General features: G+C 34.8%; 1 protein-coding gene across 2 annotated transcripts in view; it reads left to right on the top strand.

Annotated features, from left to right (window-relative positions):
* EDIL3 (EGF like repeats and discoidin domains 3) overlaps nt 1-20,299 on the top strand; it is a 431,857-nt gene extending 411,558 nt beyond the window's left edge. For both annotated transcript variants that reach the window (XM_005661542.3, XM_021084514.1), the window contains one exon: nt 15,953-20,299. In XM_005661542.3, the coding sequence (XP_005661599.2) occupies nt 15,953-16,102 (150 nt within the window). In that variant the 3' untranslated portion in view covers nt 16,103-20,299. The remainder of the gene's footprint in view (nt 1-15,952) is intronic.

Below are 20,355 nucleotides of genomic sequence, written 5' to 3'. Positions count from 1 at the left end.
TCCTGCCATTGTGACTCATATTTAGTGACAGATAATATCCTAGCACAGATGCTATGAAACATCATTCTCAATAAAACAGAATTTTATTGAGAAAGGCGGAAACAATGCAGTGCTGAGGAATGATATATGTTTGTTCTTTGTGTTAATTATATATGTATCAAAAACTCAACTTCTTTATTTTCAGAAAATGTGATAAACTACCTTAAAATCTGAAACCATGTAGTCTTCCTTGTTAACAGATGTTTCTGCATGAATGAAAAAAAAATGTGTTAAAAACACAAGGAACATACCATATAGTTGTTCAAGTAAAATGTGTATAAGTAGAAAATAATAACTTTTTTATTATTGCCTGCCTTATGGCCTTACTTTTCCCAATGTTCAAATGCCAGAAAACCTAAGTTTCCTAATTTTTGTTTATTTAAATCCAACATTACTCATCAAAGATAAACAAAAATTTCCTTCACTGAAAATTTGATATCTCGTGTTTATTTGTGACTACCTTATTAGGAGACACAGTTGCATAATGAGAATATTCCTCAGTGGAAGAGAATCATTTATTTAGTTCATGCTTGGATTGTTGCTGTGAAAGACTACCAAGTGTTAGACAAACTAAGACCCTGTGCATTGATTAAATATGTGAAGACATAAAAAAAATTCATTAGAGGAGAGGTGAAAGGCAAACTGTTGAGTGTTGTGAAGTTACAAAAGTTTTGACAAAAGTTAAAAAATTATATTGAATGGTGATAGCTCTCCAGTAGAATGCTCAAAGCTATTGAACTTTAATAAATCATTAAAAATGCAAGTATGTTATTCATTAAAAGGCAGTGATGAACCTGATAAAAGCAGGAGAACTTAGTTGAAAAACATTTTTAGTATTTTCATTAGAAAAATTTCGGTCCTACTTATTGCGAATCTGGGAGTAGTAATTCCTACTTCATTATGAAAATGAGTACTTGATTGATTTAAGACAGAAACATGTCATTGTTTTGGTTATTGAAACTATGCATTGACCTTTGGCTAGAATAGAGTAAAAAAATATGAATCCATTTTTATTTCTAAATAACTACCAAGCAACTCATATTTTGACTATTTAATATATTTTGAAGGTAAAAAATTCCTCTAGGGCATGGGCCATGGTATACATTCCAGTTTTAGATCCACCACACCATCAGCTGCAATATATTGAGCAAATAAAGTCTCTAATACTTTTTAAATGAATTAACATTCGTGCCTACTCTTTCGTAGTTTAAATCTGAAAAAGAATAAAAGAAACCTGTCTGTCACAGCACGATAACAGGATTTCTGAATCTGCATCAGCCTATAAAATGACCCATTTGGCAGTAATTCTCACACACTTCTTTTTGTTGGAACCCAAAGAGAAAACATATTAATATGTATAGTGCGCTCTTGAGACACACATCTCTAACTAAGCCCTTTGGGGCCCCTATTAAAAACGCAATGCATTTCTCATCATTATAAAGCTTCTGGTGTAATTTGAGACAAAAGCTGATAAAAAGATAACTTTAAAAATAAAGGATAAATCCAGCAATTATACCTGCATGAAAGGGCATTCCTCCCAGTTTTTCTTCAGCTGTAAACAGATTACCAAACCCCCAAAGGCCAAAGAAATTAATTTCCTACTTTTCAATAAAAGTAGAAACAAAATTAATTTTGTACTGATAAATGGAATGTTAAGTAGTTAATAATTAAAGGGAGACATTCTTCAGGAGTGAGTGAAAATGTTACTTGTATATAGCACAGTTGTACTTTATTTCTTTTCTTCTTTTTGGTAATTCATCAATATCTGTAAGTAGTAGCAGAGTTGACTTTTCCCTCCTGATATAAATTGTATTTTATTTTTTAAATTTATTTATTGAAGTTTAGTTGATTTACAGTGTCATGTTAATTTCTGCTGTACAGCAAAATGATTCACTTAAACATAGATTTTTTTTCATATTCTTTTCCATTATGGTTTATCATAGAATATTGGATACAGTTCCCTGTGCTGTGCTGCACAGTAGGACTCTGTTCTTTATCCATTCTATATATAGTAGTTTGCACCTGTTAATCCCCAAATTCCAATCCATCCCCCCCACACACACACCCAGCAGCCACAAGTCTGTTCTGAATGTCTATAAGTCTGTTTCTGTTTCACAGATAAGTTCATTTGTGTCACATTTTAGTGATATCATACATATTTGTCTTTCTCTTTTGGAATTACTTCATTTAGTACAATAATTTCTCGGTCTATCCATGTTGCTACAAACGGCATTATTTCATTCTTTTTTATGGCTGAGTAATATTCCAGTGTGTGTATATGTGTGTGTGCATGTGTGCGTGTATACATCTTTATCTGTTCATCTGTCAGTGGACACTTAGATTGTTTCCATCTCTTGGCTATTGTAAATAGTGCTGCTGTGAACATTTGGGTGCATGTATCTTTTTGAATTATAGTTTTTGTTTGGATATAAGCCCAAGAATGGAGTTGCTGTATCATATGGCAACTCTGTTTTTAGTTTTTTGAGGAATCTCCATACTATTTTCAATAGTGGCTGCACCAATTTACATTCCCACCAGCAGTGTAAAAGGGTTCCCTTTTCTCTACACCCTTTCCAGCATTTGTTATTTATATACTTTTTAATAATGGATCTTCTGACTGGTGTGAGGTGATACCTTATTGTAGTTTTAATTTACATTTCTCTAATAATTGAGCATCTTTTCATGTGCCCACTGGCCATCTGTGTTTCTTGTTTGGAGAAATGTTTATTTAGATCTTCTGCCCATTTCTCAGTTGGGTTGTTTTTTTGTTGCATTGTATGGGCCATTTGGTTTTTTTGGTTTTTTTTTTTTTTTTTTTTTTTTTGGTAATTAAGCCTTTGTTGTTCACATCATGTGCAAATATTTCTCTCATTCAGTAAGTTGTCTTGTTTATGGTTTCCTTTACTATAAAAAAAAAGCTTGTAAGTTTGATTAGATCCCATTTGTTCATTTTTGCTTTTATTTCTTTTGTCTTGGGAGACTGACCTAAGAAAACATTGGTACAATTTACAATGTTTGACCTATGATCTCTAATAGGAGTTTCATGGTGTCATCTCTTACATTTAAGTCTTTAAGCCATTTTGAGTTTATTTGTGTGTGTGGTGTGAGTATCTGTTCTAACCTCATTGATTTACATATGACTGTCCAACTTTCCCAACGCTACTTCAAGATAAATTTTTCCATTATATATTCTTGCCTCCTTTGTCAAAGAATAATTCACCATTGATGTATGAGTTCAAGTATATTTTATTAATCAATATACCATCAACTCATTGAGACGAAAAGACTCAGAATTGAGCTCAAACTAAAGCAGAGTTTGCAGCTGTGCAGTTCAGGGCTAGGATGCCCTATGCTCTTTACTTAGGGTTTCCAGATTTAGCAAGTAAAATACAGGATACTTACTAATTTGTATTTCATAAACAGTGAATTTTTTAGTATAATTATATCTCATATTGTATATCTTGCAGCCCTGTCTCCATTAAGGATACCTCTGATCTTTTAGCTGGATCAGATGGTCTCCTGAGAATAGACAGTAGGAGAGAGGAAAAAAGAGAGTGCCTTCCTTTCGTGCTTACACACACACACACACACACACACACTGCTTCCACTCTGAGATTCCCCTCTGCCACCTCCTCATCCATCTCCGGGATTATCTTCTCCCACCCCACTAACACTCTTTTTTTACTCAGCACTATTCTATTTTAGAAGACACATGGCTGAATGCTTAAATCACTGCTCTGCTCATACATAGAGCTCTGTACTAAGTCATTTCTGATCAAGATAGGGTGAAAGTTTTCAAGAGACATGGAGTGATGAAGAGGTTCCTTATGTGGGCTGGAAGTTATCAGACACCAATTTCTCTACTGCCACATCATGTAGACATCTACGATGAAGGGGTTGGAGTTACCCACCACAGATTGTTCTGATAACATGCAAAATGCCTGGTGTGATTTAGGAAATTCTGAGAGATTAGCATTAAGCTTCAGTAGAGAATAGCAGGCTGTTCTGTACTTTTGCAGAAAAGGGTAAAGACATTTCCACTTTTTCAACATTAGACTGAAAAGAAAAAATTAAATGGCCTTACTCCCCGACTACTCCTGATAATATCTCCTGGAGAAATCTTTTAAAAGGAGAGATTTTCCAGTTCTATTTTTTTTCTGTAGGAATATTTTTTAGGGCAGTCAAAGTCTGGTGCTAGAAAGCAGATAGTTTAAATATATAGCCACAGTTTAGAATGGCATATTTTATGTTTCATAAATCTTTATAGGCAATCATCCTATGTGATATATTTCCCAGGATATTCTTGTTACTTAAGGAGACTTTCATCATAAAAGAAGTTAAATATGGTGGTATGTCCTGACTACTGACTTTTAAAGAGAGCCTCCTAAATGCCAGTCCATTTGGGGTGTGGGGAGAGGAAGATAACAGTTGACAGAGTTAGAAACTTTTGCTTTGATTTTTCTCTGGATCTTTTTCAAGGTCAACACCTGATACCAAAAGTCATATGAATTTCCCAGCAGAGTCCTCTGCCTCTTTCCAAAGAAGATTCAAGGTCTTGATTCTTGATGTCAAGGTTATGCTAGAAAACCAAAGAAAGAATGGAGATGGAAATTTGTCCCTTTCCCCTCTCATCTGGCTTGATTGACATTTTTGAATTCTTTATTCTTTTCCATTATAGGTTATTACAGGATGTTGAACATAGTGCCTGGTGCTAAACAGTAGAAACTTGTTGTTTATCTATTTGATATATTGTAATGTGTATCTGCTAATCCCTTCCTCATCCCCCCTTTAGTAACTATGAGTTTGTTTTCTTTGTGTGTGAGTCTGTTCCTGTTTTGTAAATACATTTACTGGTATCATTTAAGATTCCATATATAAGTTATATTTTTAAATTTAATTTCATATTAGAGTATAGTTAATTTATAATGCTGTTAGTTTCAGATGTATAGCAAAGTGATACATACACACACACACACATATATATATGTGTGTGTATATATATATATCCATTCTTGTTCAGATTCTTTTCCCATACAGGTTACTATAAAATATTGAGTACAATTCCATATGCTATACAGTAGACCCTTGTTGATTATTTTATATGCAGTAGTGTGTATATGTTCATCCCTAACTTCTAATTTATCCTCCTTACCATTTTTCCCCCTGGGTGACCATAAATTTGTTTTCTAAGTCTAGGAGTCTTTTTCTATCTTGTAAGTGAATTCATTTGTATCATTTTTTTAAGATTCCATGTATATATGATATCATATGATATTTGTCTTCTTTGTCTTACTTAGTATGATAATCTCTAGGTCCATACATAATTATTTCATTATTTTTTATGGCTAAGTAGTATTCCAGTGTGTGTGTGTGTGTGTGTGTGTGTACACACCACATTTTCTTAATCCATTCCTCTGGTCAAAGGACATTTAGGTTATTTCCATGTCTTAGATATTGTGAATAGTGCTGCAATGAATATAGGGATGCATGTATCTTTTCAAATTAGAGTTTCTCTGGATATGTGCCCAGGAATGGGATTTCTGGATAATATGGAAACTCTATTTTTAGTTTTTTAAAGAATCTCCATACTATTCTCCATAGTGGCTGCACCAGTTTACATTTCCACCAACAGTGTAGGAGGGTTCCCTTTTCTCCATTCCTTCTCCAGCATTTGCTGTTTATAGACTTTTTGATGATGGCTATTCTGACTGGTGTGAAGTGATACCTCATTGTAGTTTTGATTTGCATTTCTCTAAGAATTAGTGATGTTGAGCATCTTTTCATGTGCCTATTGGCTATCTATATGTCTTCTTTGGAGAGATAACTATTTTGGAAATCAAGCTCATGTTGCATTGTTTGCAAATATTTTTCCCATTTCATAGATCGTCATTTCATTTTCTTTGTGGTTTTCTTTGTTGTGCAAAAGCATATAAGTTTAATTAGGCCCCATTTGTTTATTTTCTTAGCAATCCTTTAGCTCAACTTGTCACTCTCACAGTGGACTAGGAAATCACAGGATAACCTAAGTCTGTTTGCCGGTAATACAGAGGTTGATATTGCTGTGGAAACATTATATATCCCTTAATCTCATGCCAGCTGAGGTCATTTGAGTCCTTCTGTAAGAGACCAGAAGTTAAAAAGTTCTCAAAAATATCCCCAAAGATGTGCCATTTCCTCTTCTTTTCCAACACTCTCAATCCCCAGAATATACAGGAAGAATGCATTTTAGAAAGATATCACAGCTTTCTTTCCCAATCAAGAATTAAATATCAGCCAAAGAGCTTTCACGTCAACTATAAAAAAGGATGGAGAATGTGTGACAATTTGAAAAGAAATAAGGGACCCTCTATTGCGAGGGTAGGGGGAGAAAAAGACAACATATTTGCATTTGGAGGCCAATTATTATTAGAATCTCACATTAGTGCATTTTGGGGGAAAAAAGTGTCTAACAGAGGAACAATAGAGGGCAAATAAGGCAGCAAGAATTCTGGTTTAGTGAAAAATTTCTGGTTTAGTGAAAAATTCCTTGGAATATAATCAGAGATCTACACATACCAAGAGCATGAAGCAAAACAGGATCAATTCAGTGGAAAATAGCATCCCCTGAAGCCAAAGACCAACTAAGACATAATTACAAAAGAGCATCAACTTGATAGCCACAGGAAATTTCCAGAGAGCAACCGGGGCGGGGGGGGGGAATGGAAATAATTTTTTCAGAGAATCCATATATACATTTTAACGGTTTAAAATGACTCATGCACTGGTGGAAGAAAGACATGTCCATGTTCTTTTCACTTCTGCATCAAACAAAAATGTTTTATAATTGAATCTTTGAAGTTAAATATTTGGATAGGCAGTTTGAAAGCCTTCTGTAATTTCATTCAAGTTTTTAGAAAGTGAAGAAATCTCTGAAGGCACCAAGGTCCAGAATTTTAAAAGGGCTTATGGAAGAAAACAACATTTTAAAAGAAATAGATAAGGGAGTTCCCATTATGGCTCAGCAGTAACAAACCCAGACAGTATCCATGAGGAAGTGGGTTTGATCCCTGGCCTTGCTCAGTGGGTTAAGGATTGGCATTGCCATCAGCTGTGGTGTAGGTCAAAGATGTGGCTCAGATCTTACTGTGACTGAGGTGTAGGCCAGCCACTGTAGCTCTGATTAGACCCTAGCCAGGGAATATCCCTATGCTGCAAGTGTGGCCCTAAAAAGAAAAAAGAAAAAGAAACAGACAAAAATTGGTATCCAACATGAAATATGGTACAAAATTATTTATATATATCGTCATACTGTGTAGGTTTCAGAAAACCTGACTCTAATTTCTTAGGGAATTTCAAATCAATCCCCATAGAAGGCCAAAGTAATGTTCTCCAAAGAATGCATAAAACTTGGCAGAAATGATATTAAAGAAATACAGAATAAGGTTGTTGAACTATTATGTTATTGAAATAAAATAGGACAACTAACACTAGTTGTTTGAAATATTTATTGTTTACATCTATGAGAATAAATATTATACAGAAATTAAGAGAATTTAGTAAGTGTACTCAGGACCAAAATAAATACATTTTAATAGCTTTTCATGTCAGGATTTATTCAAAGAATTAGAAAAAAAATGTTCACAATCAATTTTCAAGCCTGAGGGTCCGTCACAAGCCTCGCAGATGAAGTTGAGGAAGTTTTGGACACAATGCTTTCAGATAAATGAGGTCTTTTTTTCAGACAAATGAATGCCACAAATATCAAAAAGTCCTATGGAACCTATAACTTTTCCACAGCAGTTACTCAGTGCAAAGTTGGGGGGGGTCCTACATTCACCCTGACTTCTGACATCAGTTTAGAGTTCCAAGGTCCCCAAGACCACCTCCAGTTGGATAATGTGCTAGAAGTCCTCACAGAATCATTTAAAACTATCATAATCACAGTTACAGTTTAGGAAAGTGAAAGGATACAGGTAAAAATCAGCCAAGGGAGAGGCAGATGAGGCAGACTCTGGGAGGGTTCTTAACACAAACTTTCAGTTGATCTCTCTTGGAGGAGCCTTGGACGAGCCTTGGACAGTGGTAATTCCTCTTAGCAATGATGTACTGCCAACCAAGGAAGCTCAGCTCAGCCTAGATATTCTAGATATAGTTTTTGCTGAAGCTTAGTCATGCAGACATGGTTGACCACCTACATGGCTGACCTTGGTCTCCAGCACCTCCAGTGGTCAAGCTGGCCAAAATCTGCAGCATACATTACATTGTTATCATGGACTATTAACAAAGACATTTTTATCCTGCAGGATCTTCCAAGCATTTAGAGATTATCTTCCAGGAACTGAAGGCAGAAGTTAGACACACCACCCCTAACTTTTGGATAAAGTTAATCTTTCACTGAATACTCATATTAAATAAAGTTTATGAACTCTATACTCCTCACTGTAATGCCATGTCTGCAAACACTATGACTGCAGTAGATCTGACACATCTTGAACTATACAGAAATATAGTTTCCTGTTTCAGTTTTCTGTGGCCTTACTTCATCTGCTTTTTGGAGGGCAATAATTTTATTCCGGATACTTTGAGTTAGAAGACACTTAGACAGCTTCTTGTTCTCTGCCAATTATGATTTTTGCTGTAGCATTGTTGGGATGTCCTATAATAAGGATTCATGTACCAGCTTCTTCTTCAGACTGATAATCAGTGCAGGTTCTGTTAACACAAGCTACTGTCTCCAACAAAAGCCTTTTCCCCTCTTTGGTATGATTCTCAATAGGTACTGTTTTCCTAGGAACATTTCCAAGAATATTGGAATTTACCTGGAAACTGGTTTCTTATTTCCTTATTACGTCTGAAAGAATGTATTTATATTTAGACTAATTTTGTTACAGAGTTTCATTGGTTTAGTGGAATTGATTGCAGAGAAAACCATCAAGAATGATATACCAGCCATTCAATCACAAAATGGTTTCAGGGTACTGGTAAATTTTCCTAGAAAATTGAATTCACTGAGTAACAGCTAGAGTCTATGTTGGATAAAAGAATCAAACTTTAGTTTCAAACTTTTTATATCCAATCACTAAGAGAAGTTTTACAAAATGCAAAACTTCCAATAAGATTTATTTTAATGTGATGTAGATTTGTACCACACACTGAAACACAATTGTCTATACATTTTAACACAATTTTATTTTACCCTTTTTTAATAAAAAGTCTTGATTTTTGGAATGCTCCAATGTAAGGCAAAGTAGGGCATAATTACAGTTTATCCTAAATCATATTAATAACCTAGTCATAGGATCAGAAACAACTGGACCCTCTTATAAACACTGTTCGTATGGATAAATATTATGTTTAATGTCATTCATGCATACTAATTCTGTGAATTTTTTCCTAAGACATTAAATCACTTATAGCATTGATTCAAGTTATAACTCAAAATTTTAACAGTCCAAAAATTCAAGTAATGTTAATACTAAGTACATAAAAATGAGTTTTATGGGACTGAATCATAAACTGGTAAGTATAAGTGCTTTATGTCACCCACAAAAATCAGATTTTAGAATCACATAATATATAAATGGTTACTTTATGAAAAAGACTCTTAAAGCATAGTTTCCACTAAATTTCCACCATTTTTTAAATAGCTCATAATTTTAACTATAAATTGCTAATTTTAAAACGTCATGAATTCAATGAAATGAAATTGGGATAAATATAAATTTCTACATGAACTATAAATCCATTTTATAAGCAAAAAAATGGGGAAATACTGGCATAAGAGACGTTTTATGAAAAAGTTCAGAGTTTATTTGACCATAATTCAACCAACTGTGACCCAAAATGTAACATGATAGCTTTAAATCTCAGATACTGCTTTGATAGAAGTATTGTATCCACAACAAAGGTGTGCTCTATTTTCTGAGCCATTGGTTATAATAACTACATACTATGTCCAAGCAAATACCACTCCTAAAAAGAATCACATTGAACCAGAGGCTATCCAATGGAATGCAGTCAAGATAAGTCTAAAAATCATCTAACTTGAGGAATTTTTAAAGAACCATACATGTTTAGCCTAAAGCATTGAATTTGAGTTTCAAAGGTTTGTGTTATTCTTAAATTTGCCTAGAGTGTATTTCTTTTGATATCTAGACTTCTATGCTTGTTGAGAATCAAGCTCTGGGACTGATAGATGGACCTTAGAGGAATGGTTCAATCTGATAAGACAACAGACTTTCAAAGTGTCTAAATACATACCTGCTCTATTTTATTGAGGCTTACCATGGATAAACTGAAAGTTCCATGTCAGAAATGTTAGAGAGGGAGGTTGACTCTAGCCAATCTATGCCTTCTCTTCTAAATCTCAGATTCTTGTATGAGTAGATTTTGATAAAAACGGAGTTTCTCAGGCATTAGAACTGGAAAAGACTGTTTTCCAACTTCTTTCTATGCACTCTGGATGAAAAGATAAATAAATGAAATTATGTATGCTAAATAAAGAATTCTCAGCTTTTACACCCCAGGCCCCCACCCACCTATACATAAACATGCTGCTCTAGGGAATTGGGTTTTTATTTTTGTCCTTTTTTTTCCTTAAGGACATCAGAGCAGTGTACAGGTATAGTCAACAAAGCCAATACTATGTTTGGCAGTATTAACAACACAAATGAGAAAACTTGAGAAAGCTTGATTCAACCCTGTTATTTCTGCAAGTAGCTGGAATCCCACATATGGTTCTAGTCTCTATATACCAGAAGATAAATAATGAAATCTAGAAGGGTGCAACCAGAAGGCCACAGGAATAAAGTGATGGTCACCTGAGACCTCGCTAAAATATTGACTTGTTAGCACTGAAAGTCTCAGGGAAGCTATAAAAAAAATTGCTTAAAACTGCTTGCTATTTGGATGATATGAATATAAATTCTAAAAGGTTAGAAGAATGGGAATCTCTTTAAAACTTTTAATGAGTTAAGACAAATAAAATGAAGTACAGCTTTACAAACCTGATGCCTTAGTAAATAAGCAGTATAGGCAAGCAATCCCCCAAAGATTTCTCAGTATTTGTGAAAGGCAGAATCAGAGCACATGACTGCTAAGAGAAGCCAAGGCGCCCCCAGCTCTGAGTCATGGAGAATAACCTTGCCTTTCTCCATGATCCCTAAAGATGTCTACTCAGGCCTGAGTAGACCATTGTCCTCACCAAAGAATGGCAAGTCTCATCTTAAAAAAATTCCGCTTCCAGCAACATTTAATTTGTTTTTTTTAGCTGATAGTCTCTCTGTGTAGAGACTTGACTCAGAGTCTGAGTAGAATTTTAGCAAGAAGAGGAGAGTTGACAGAAGAAAATCCCAATCCATGATCTCAGTCACACCGAGGCAGTTTCATTCTTGCTCTCTTACCTTCTCATAGTTATAATTGTGGACGTGTCTCCAAAATACCTTGAGCGCCCTTTTTTCTAGGCGCCATATGTTGGGAAAAGCCTGAGAGACCCCTAAGCATTACCATGTTTGAGTATTTTGGCAAACTTGTCTTCAGCTAATTAGATAGACCTCCTCCTAAAACTGAAACTTGACCATGCTTTTTTTTAATTGACATATAGTTGATTTACAGTGTTGTATTAGTTTCAGGTGTACAGCAAAGTTATATATTCTTTTACAGAGCCTTTTCCCTTATAGATTATAAATTTTACAAGATATTGAGTATAGCTCCCTGTGCTATACAGTAGGTCCTTGTTAATTTTCCATTTCATACATAGTAGTGTGTGTATATTAATCTCAAATCCCTAATTTATCCTTCCCCATCTTTTCCATTTGGTAACCATAACTTTGTTTTCTAAGTCTGTGAGTCTGTTTCTGTTTTATACATAAGTTCATTTGTATCATATTTTAAGATTCTACATATAAGTGATATCATATATTTGTCTTCTCTGACTTCGCTTTGTATGATAACCTTTAGGTCCATCCATACTGCTGCAGATGGCATTATTTCATTCTTTTTATGGCTGAGTAGTATTCCATTGTATAAGAAGTATTCCACATCTTTTTTAGCTATTCTTCTGCCAATGGACACTTAGGATGCTGCTGTCTTGGCTATTGTAAATAATGCTGCTATGGACACTGGGGTGCATGTAATCTTTTCAAATTCGAGTTTTCTCTTGATATTTGCCCAGGAGCACGATTGCTGGATCATATGGTAACTCTATTTTTAGTTTTTTAAGGAACCTCCATACTGTTCTCCATAGTGGCTATACCAATTTACATTTCCACCAACAGTGTAGGAAGTGTTCCCTTTTCTGCACTCCCTCCACCGCATTTATTGTTTGTAGACCTTTTGCTGATGGCCATTCTGAGTGGTCTGAGGTGGTACCTCATTGTAGTTTTGATTTGCGTTCTCTAATAATTAGTATCGATTATTATTTTATAGTATAGTTATTTTAGAGTATAGTTCCCTGTGCTGTACAGTAGGCCCTTGTTAGTTATCTACTTTATATATAATAGCATGTATCAGTTAATCCCAAACTCCTAATCTAGCTCTCCCCTACCTTTTCCCTTTGGTAGCCATAAATTTGTTTTCTATATCTGTGAGTCTATTTCTGTTTTGTAAGTAACATTTGTAATATGTATATATACATAAATATACACATATATATGTACATATATACAAAATACACACACACTCACACATCATCTTTATCCATTCCTCTGTCAATGGACATTTAGGTTGCTTCCATGTCTTGGCTATTGTGAATAGGTAGGTACTAAAAACTTCTAAATCCAACTCTTTCTTAGATACAGTGTTTCTCCATCTATATGGAGATTCAGTGTTCTCCATCAGTCTTTTCAGACTTTGATTTCAATCTAGGTGCTTAAATCTCTAAAGAGTGTATGTGAAAGCACTTCCCTCTAATTCCTACAGATTTCATAAAGGTAACTGAAAATACTGAGGTTGCATTCCTTTGCCAGGTAAAGCAATGAAACAGCTTTCTTCTGCAGGATCTTCTAGCATTGGAGACAAGAAAACAGCACATGTGCAACATGTTTGCATAGCAAGCACAAGATATCATGCTAGAATTTGCAGATGTGTGCTTTGTGTTCTGTGCTGTGTCATTAATGAGAGACCTCCAAAATGAAAGTAAATTTTCAGTACTTTTAGATCTTGGTTTGGTTGATTCTTATACAGATTTAGGCTGTTTTTCTGTGGGAATTTTTGGGCTTTTAATTATTCTCTTTTAATTTTTTAATGAGCTTTCAAATATATAACTTTCAGAAATATTAAATCAGAAATTTCATAGCTTGTATGTATTTTCAGAACTGGTGTAGTTTCTCTATATGTATTCTCTACTATGTATCAAGAGGTAAGTATAATAATTCAACTACTGCTTTGTGGGTTGATAGTTCCTTATTGAAACTTTTGTGCTGCAGACCAACAGCTTAAAAGAAAATTGTTTCTTCCTGTATTTCCTCCCAAGAAGTGGTATAACACTATATTTTGAACTGTTGAGGATCTTGCAATGAAAGTTAATGAATTTAAACTCTATTATTCCAAAGATATACATTAAGCTCTCTAGTAGGGCTATGAAATTGGATTTTAGATTTCTATTAAATTGTAACACGACAGCCCCAGTGAAGCATTTGAACCCAACATCATATGTCAGAGAGAATGTCAGGACACAATAGAATGTGCTTATTTTCTGCTGTTGCAATGACAACATCTCAAGATTTGGGGTGAGTGTTTGCATCGTATATTCTATACATGGGAGCTTTTGCTATAAGAATAACACATTCCAATCCAAAACCAGTTCCTCTTTGGTCAGTGAAGCCAGAACATTGCTGAGGATAAAATCCATATTAAATGAATGATTCCAGACTTGGCAGAGCTCAGTATTCCCTTCCTCAGCAAATGTTTATTCAGAAACAGTCTTTGAGATATATTTTGTGTCAGGTTGAAAAATTATTCCCCGCAAGATGGGGATGGCGCTTTGCATTCGCCCTCAATGGCATATAATCTGTCCATGGAACCAGCAGAAAGATTATCCCATCTTGTCTGTTGCTTCTATTAATCAGTGTCACTGTCTAATGCTTTAGAGAAGAATATCTTTATTTTTCTCTTTCAGGGGACCTTTTGTGATCATGTGAGACTGAACCAACTTATTCCAGAAGGCCATTTTAAAAACATTCCTTTAATTTTGAGTTCAGAAATATGGGTTACATATTCTATCATGTGATAAGGGAGTTTCTTTTTTTTCCCTTCAGGGAGTTTTATTTTCAGGTCCCTCTCTCTGCCCATGTAGTCATGTTTTGATTTCAAACAAGCTGAAAATTATCTTCCAATTTTAAGTGACTCATCAAGCTAAAAGAGAAATCCTTAAAGAGATTTTCACTCTCCTAGTTGAACTAGAAGAAAAATGTAAATATAAAATAGTTTGGAATGACTTCAATAATGTTCAGCATCTGCAGATTAAAATAGCAAAATCTTCAACTAAATATTATCAGTCCATTAATTTCTCTCAAATTTATAATTTAATCCCAGTGTTTTGATTCCATTTTGCCTTTTTTTTTTCTAAAGCAAAAGCACTTCTCATAGTTACTACAAAAGCCTCTTGGGAGAAAAAAAAATGGACACAAAAGGTCCAAAAGAACTTTGAAACAAAAGAATAACGAACAACAGTTGTGCAGCACCAACTTGTCAGGTCACAACGATCACAAGAGTACTGAACAGATCCAGAAATTATTAGAGAAGCCCCCCCAAAAAAAATTGTTCAAAAGTACCATTGATTGAGGTTGTCTCTCTTGCTAGTGGGTTAATTTTGTTCTCTAGGTAAGAGGTAAGCCAAAGACACTGTGATAGCAAGCGTTCTGCTCACCAGATGGCCACATGCTCCTCTCCATTTCCCAGCCTCCTTTGCTGTTGGCTAAGGTCATGCTGTTAATTAAGATCCACGAGATGTATCCAGAAATGATTCAAGCTGTTTCCGTACCTTGCTTTTAAAAACATCCTGCATAATCTAATAGTCTTTCTCTCCTTGCCCTTTGTGAATGTGAATGCCACATGTTGCAGATGATGACTGCAATTTGCAACCATCTCTGAATAACTCCTTAGGAAAGACTACCTTGAAAAATAACCATTTGTTGCATTAAAAAAAAAAAGCCCTGGAGTTCCCCTTGTGGTTCAGTGGATTAAGGATCCAGTGTTGTCTCTGTGAGGATGTGGGTTCCATCCCTGGCCTCATTCAGTGGGTTAAGGATCCTGCATTGCCATAAGCTACAGTGTAGGTCGCAGATGTGGCTTAGATCCAGTATTGCCAGGTCTGTAACATAGGCCACAGCTGCAGCTCCGATTTGACCCTGGCCTGGGAACTTCCATATACTGCAGATGTGGACATAAAAAGAAGAGAAAAAAACTGATAGCATTTTTATGTTTTTAAAAAAGAACTAAGTCTATGTATTTCCTGCCTTAGACAACAACCAATTTTCATCTTATTTGGCTCTTTAAACATTTATTGATAATTTAATTTAAAAATGATCATTAAAAACAAGCTATAATATATATTTTGCTTTTTAGGGCTGCATCCACAGCATATGGAGATCCCAGGCTAGGGGATAAATCAGAGCTGTAGCTGCTGGCCTACGGCACAGCCACAGCAATACAGGCTCTGACCCATGTTTATGACCTACACCACAGCCCACTGTAATGCCAGATCCTTAACCCACTGAGCAAAAACAGCGATCGAACCTGCATCCTCATGGATGCTAGTCAGATTCGTTGACTACTGAGCCACGACGGGAACTCCAAATCTGTAACATATTTTGAAAAATACCATATGCTTAGTTATCAAATCTCAGGTTTGGGAAAACTGCTCTAAACAAGAAAATAATAACAATAATTCCCAATAAAAAGAAGGTCATGTGATTCATAGTCTGTTCTTTCCTAGGTTTTCCAGGGCAATTTTGACAATGATACACACAGAAAGAACGTCATCGACCCTCCCATCTACGCACGGCACATAAGAATCCTTCCTTGGTCCTGGTATGGGAGGATCACGCTGCGGTCAGAGCTGCTGGGCTGCACAGAGGAAGAGTGAGGAGACCCCAGACCCCATACCCCTCCTCTCCATTTCCCTACAGTATCTCCATGGAATGAACTCTGCAAAATCTATAGGAAACTGAATGGGATTTTTCAGGAGAATAATGCTCAGATTATGGTAGGCCATCAGCTGTCTTCTTAAGGAGGTCTAAGCCTGCCTTTTCAATGGTTTGATTTAATTTTTATAGTTTAAATTTCTTAAGCAACAACTCATTAACTCTGAATTACTCTTCTCATTGTTTTCTGACTTATACTGGCTGAAATATATTATGCAAAGTAGCACTCTTGTGATAGCAAGGGAGAAAAAAATCTCATAGTTATCAAATAAAAGCAAGAATTGTTACAGCTTTCATAATCAATACTCAGCTTATTCTTATAAAAGGAATACTGCAATGTTAGCAATAATTTTTCCCTTCTGTATTGACTCTATATTATCCTAATTATTTCCCCGTGCCTACCACACTGTCAGTGTTTATAACCAAATTTTGAAGAAGAATCTGTAACATGCAGTACTAACTGATATTATAATTTCCTTTCTTTACTATTTCTAATCAGAGATTATGTGATCTGTTTCTTTTTGTTGTACTCCATTTTCTACATATTGCATATTGCCTAAATAAGTCCACATTCTTCCCAGTTGACTTTTATCCTATTATTTGCCTAAAGGAAGTGCCATGTTTGTGTCTGTGTATGTATATATACACACAGAAACATGTACAAAAATATGAAACATGATTGACTATCAGGCTGATCATATTTAACCAATAGATTGTTAAGGTCCTGTGCAACACTGCTCAGTATTTCTTGTTTTTGAAGGAACCTATACGTATATAATTTCTAAATACTTCCTTTATAAAGAACCCAGTACTACCATTTTGCAAAATAAACAAAATTCCATTAAATTTCTTTAAAACAAAATTTAAAGCTTTGTTTTGATGATATTTACATAGCCTTATCTTTAAAATAATAGAATAATAAATTATTTGCATATTAAATTTTTTTCACAAATATTGACATAGTGCTGCATAGCTTGGCCAAGCATACTCATCATTTTTTGTTCATCTCTATATTTCCTTTGAAACTGGAATTTTATTGAGGTTGGAAACTGGTGGTGGTTTCTCAGGAAAGCACAGTATGTAGATATTTGTGAGAAGTATTTTACTAATAACAAAGTAGTAAATCATTTTCAAGATGAAATGGATTTCTATTTATTTTGCTTCAAAGGTCCTAAAAAATGGGCAGTTATCATAGCGATTTGTTATTGATAATGGAGGTTTCATTGACATTCTCTCAAATTAAAGTTCATACTGCCTCCATCAAAGTCCTCAACATCTAATTTATAAGCTTTACTACTATTTGTTTCATAAGGCTTAGACCCAGAATTACTGGGGTTTTAAATTAAGGGTCTGGAAAAGAAAGTATGGTACATGTACAAAATGTTAAGGTCCTGTGCAACACTGCTCAGTATTTTTTCTTTATTATTTGTGCTGCATAACAAAAGCCACTAGACTGTTACTGTCTTGTCTGTCCATGTGTTAACAGCATTTCTTGATGATGTATATATGGAGGGGTCTTCAGTCACAGTGAAGAATCTAAAGAGAAAGTCAATCATAATGGCATTTTTAGTAAGAACAAAATATGGACTGACTGGCTATGTATTTATCCTGTGCCGACATGCTTTCTACTTTAGGCTCTTGTTATAAAATAGTTGATTTGAAGCATCTGAAATGGTGATCAGTTTTTAGCATCTTTCAAAAACAAAATTGTCATATCATCACTAGAACCTTTTTAAGAGAAAAATTAATTCCTAATTTAAACTTAATTTGCTAAATTTCACAGGCTTGTTAAGAATAATTACTTAGGTCCAAAGATATAGACACACTTACTTATTGTGTAGTCAATGGCCCCTATTTCTTTAAAAATTTACTGTCCCACCAAATTTCTAGCCATTTTCCCTTGTAGGCTTTGCACAATTTTTGATTCTTAACAGAGTGTTTTTAAAATTATGGCTAAGTTTTTGTGATAATTTACTTTCTTAAAATTATGTATGGCTTCTTGGAGTTCCCACTGTAGTGTAGGGTTAATGATCCAGTTTGTCTCTGTGGAGATGCTGGTTTGATCCTGGCCTAGTGCAGTGAGTTAAGAATCCAGCATTGCTGCACCTGTGACATAGGTCACAGCTCCACCTAGGATTTGATCTCTGGCCTAAGAACTTCCATATGCCACAGGGATAGCCAAAAAAGAAAAAAAAAAAATTACTTGTGGCTTCCTATGATGTTTTGAATATTGTTTTATTGATAGTTTTTCCCAAAACCAATTTTTCTAAGGGTATTTGTTACAATTTTGTTACTTTTAGAAATACATTGAAATGGCTTTCTCTTGCACATTTTTTCTTTGCTTTATGCTTTTCAGCAACATGGCATATCATGGGATATCTCTTTATACTATGATGCCCCAAATTAATGACAACAAAGGAATTCCCGCATGTGGAAATGTTAACAATTATTTTGAAGTAGTATATAGCTTTTGTGTCATTTGTATCAATGATATTGAATTGAAGCAAATTTGTTATATATAAATTCACAGTAAAACAAGTAAAATCTTATAACCTGAATGCACAGAAGAATCACCTAGCCTCTGGGAGTTCCCGTCGTGGCACAGTGGTTTACGAATCCGACTAGGAACCATGAGGTTGAACCATGAGGTTGCGGGTTCGGTCCCTGCCCTTGCTCAGTGGGTTGACGATCCGGCATTGCCGTGAGCTGTGGTGTAGGTTGCAGACGCGGCTCGGATCCCATGTTGCTGTGGCTCTGACGTAGGCCGGTGGCTACAGCTCCGATTCGACCCCTAGCCTGGGAACCTCCATATGCCACGGGAGTGGCCCAAAGAAATAGCAAAAAGACAAAAAAAAAAAAAAAAAGGGTCATCTAGCCTCTACCATGTTGAGGATAACATGCTAATTTTATAATCTATGAAATTACAGTTTTAAACATCTCCATTTATCTACATCTTATTAAAAGCATTTACCATAATCACTAATTCTAAGTTTTGGTTTGACTTTCTCTTTCTGAATGGCTTCATAAAGGTTGATGTGAATTTTGAAGACTTGGGGTACTAATGATTGTAATTGCTAATCAACAAATTATGAAATATAATATTCATTGCGGGCATCTGATGTGTCAGTAAGTACTGAAATTACTAAGACACAATCTCTTCAAACTTTCAAGCTGTGTAATATTCCAATGTTGGTTTCTTTCTTTGTATATATACTTAAATCACGTAGGATGTTGTAAAAGCAGTATGACCTTGTCTAGTCTTCAAAGTTAAAATAAACTTTTGAAAATCTGGGATAGTTTTGAAGCACTTGTAATCAAACACATTTGTAAGAATACACAGATTATCTGAATGTGAATACCTACTACTTTAACTACATGCTGGTTTACTTTTTCTTTGTACCGGAAAATTAAACAAGTACAAAAAAAAAAAAATCACAATAGCCTTCAAGTGTACATTGATAACAACTAAATCGGCCTTTTCAAAATTATTAAAATGTATGCAATTTCTCCTGCTCCTTTTAGCTGTGGAAATTTTATTAGAATACTAATAACCCAAAGTCATTTTTTTTTGCCTCATGAATATTTAAAGTCTTGTGCTCCAGAATTGATCTGCCCATTGTTAAGCAGATGCTACTGCTGTTATTTCTATTGTTTTTTAAGTACATGATTCTCCAGAGTATAATGAAGAGATCTAATCAATAGTAAGCAATAACACAAACACTAATAATATATTTATCTACGTAACTTTAGCTTCTGCTTAAAGAAAATAATATTCTTAGCTTCTTCATAAACCCTGTTTCAGCCTCTCTGAAAGTCACTGGTAAAATACTGAGTCCGAATACTTTCCCACATTTTAGATATTTTCTTAGGATTCAAAAAATTTAGGGAAAAAACCTGAGATACTAAATGTAGACTCCTTAGTTGAGCTTCAGTGAATCACTGACAGTTCTTGTACTAACTTATCATATATGTTTATGTATTCATACATGTTCCTGTTTAACTTCATTTAATGTGAATAGTTCAATGGGGTTCCCTAGCTCACCTAATTTTCTCAAACACACACAAATGTGTTTATATTAAATACAAGCAATTATACATGTTTTTTTCAATAAGTCAATAAAGAACTATAACAACATCTATATACAGGGTAAAAATGCATTATGATAAACAGAATAATTATTCAACAGAAACTTCT

Source organism: Sus scrofa, chromosome 2 (assembly GCF_000003025.6).
Source record: "Sus scrofa isolate TJ Tabasco breed Duroc chromosome 2, Sscrofa11.1, whole genome shotgun sequence".
Classification (NCBI taxonomy): domain Eukaryota; kingdom Metazoa; phylum Chordata; class Mammalia; order Artiodactyla; family Suidae; genus Sus; species Sus scrofa.
This window is presented reverse-complemented; position numbering and strand designations above follow the sequence as displayed.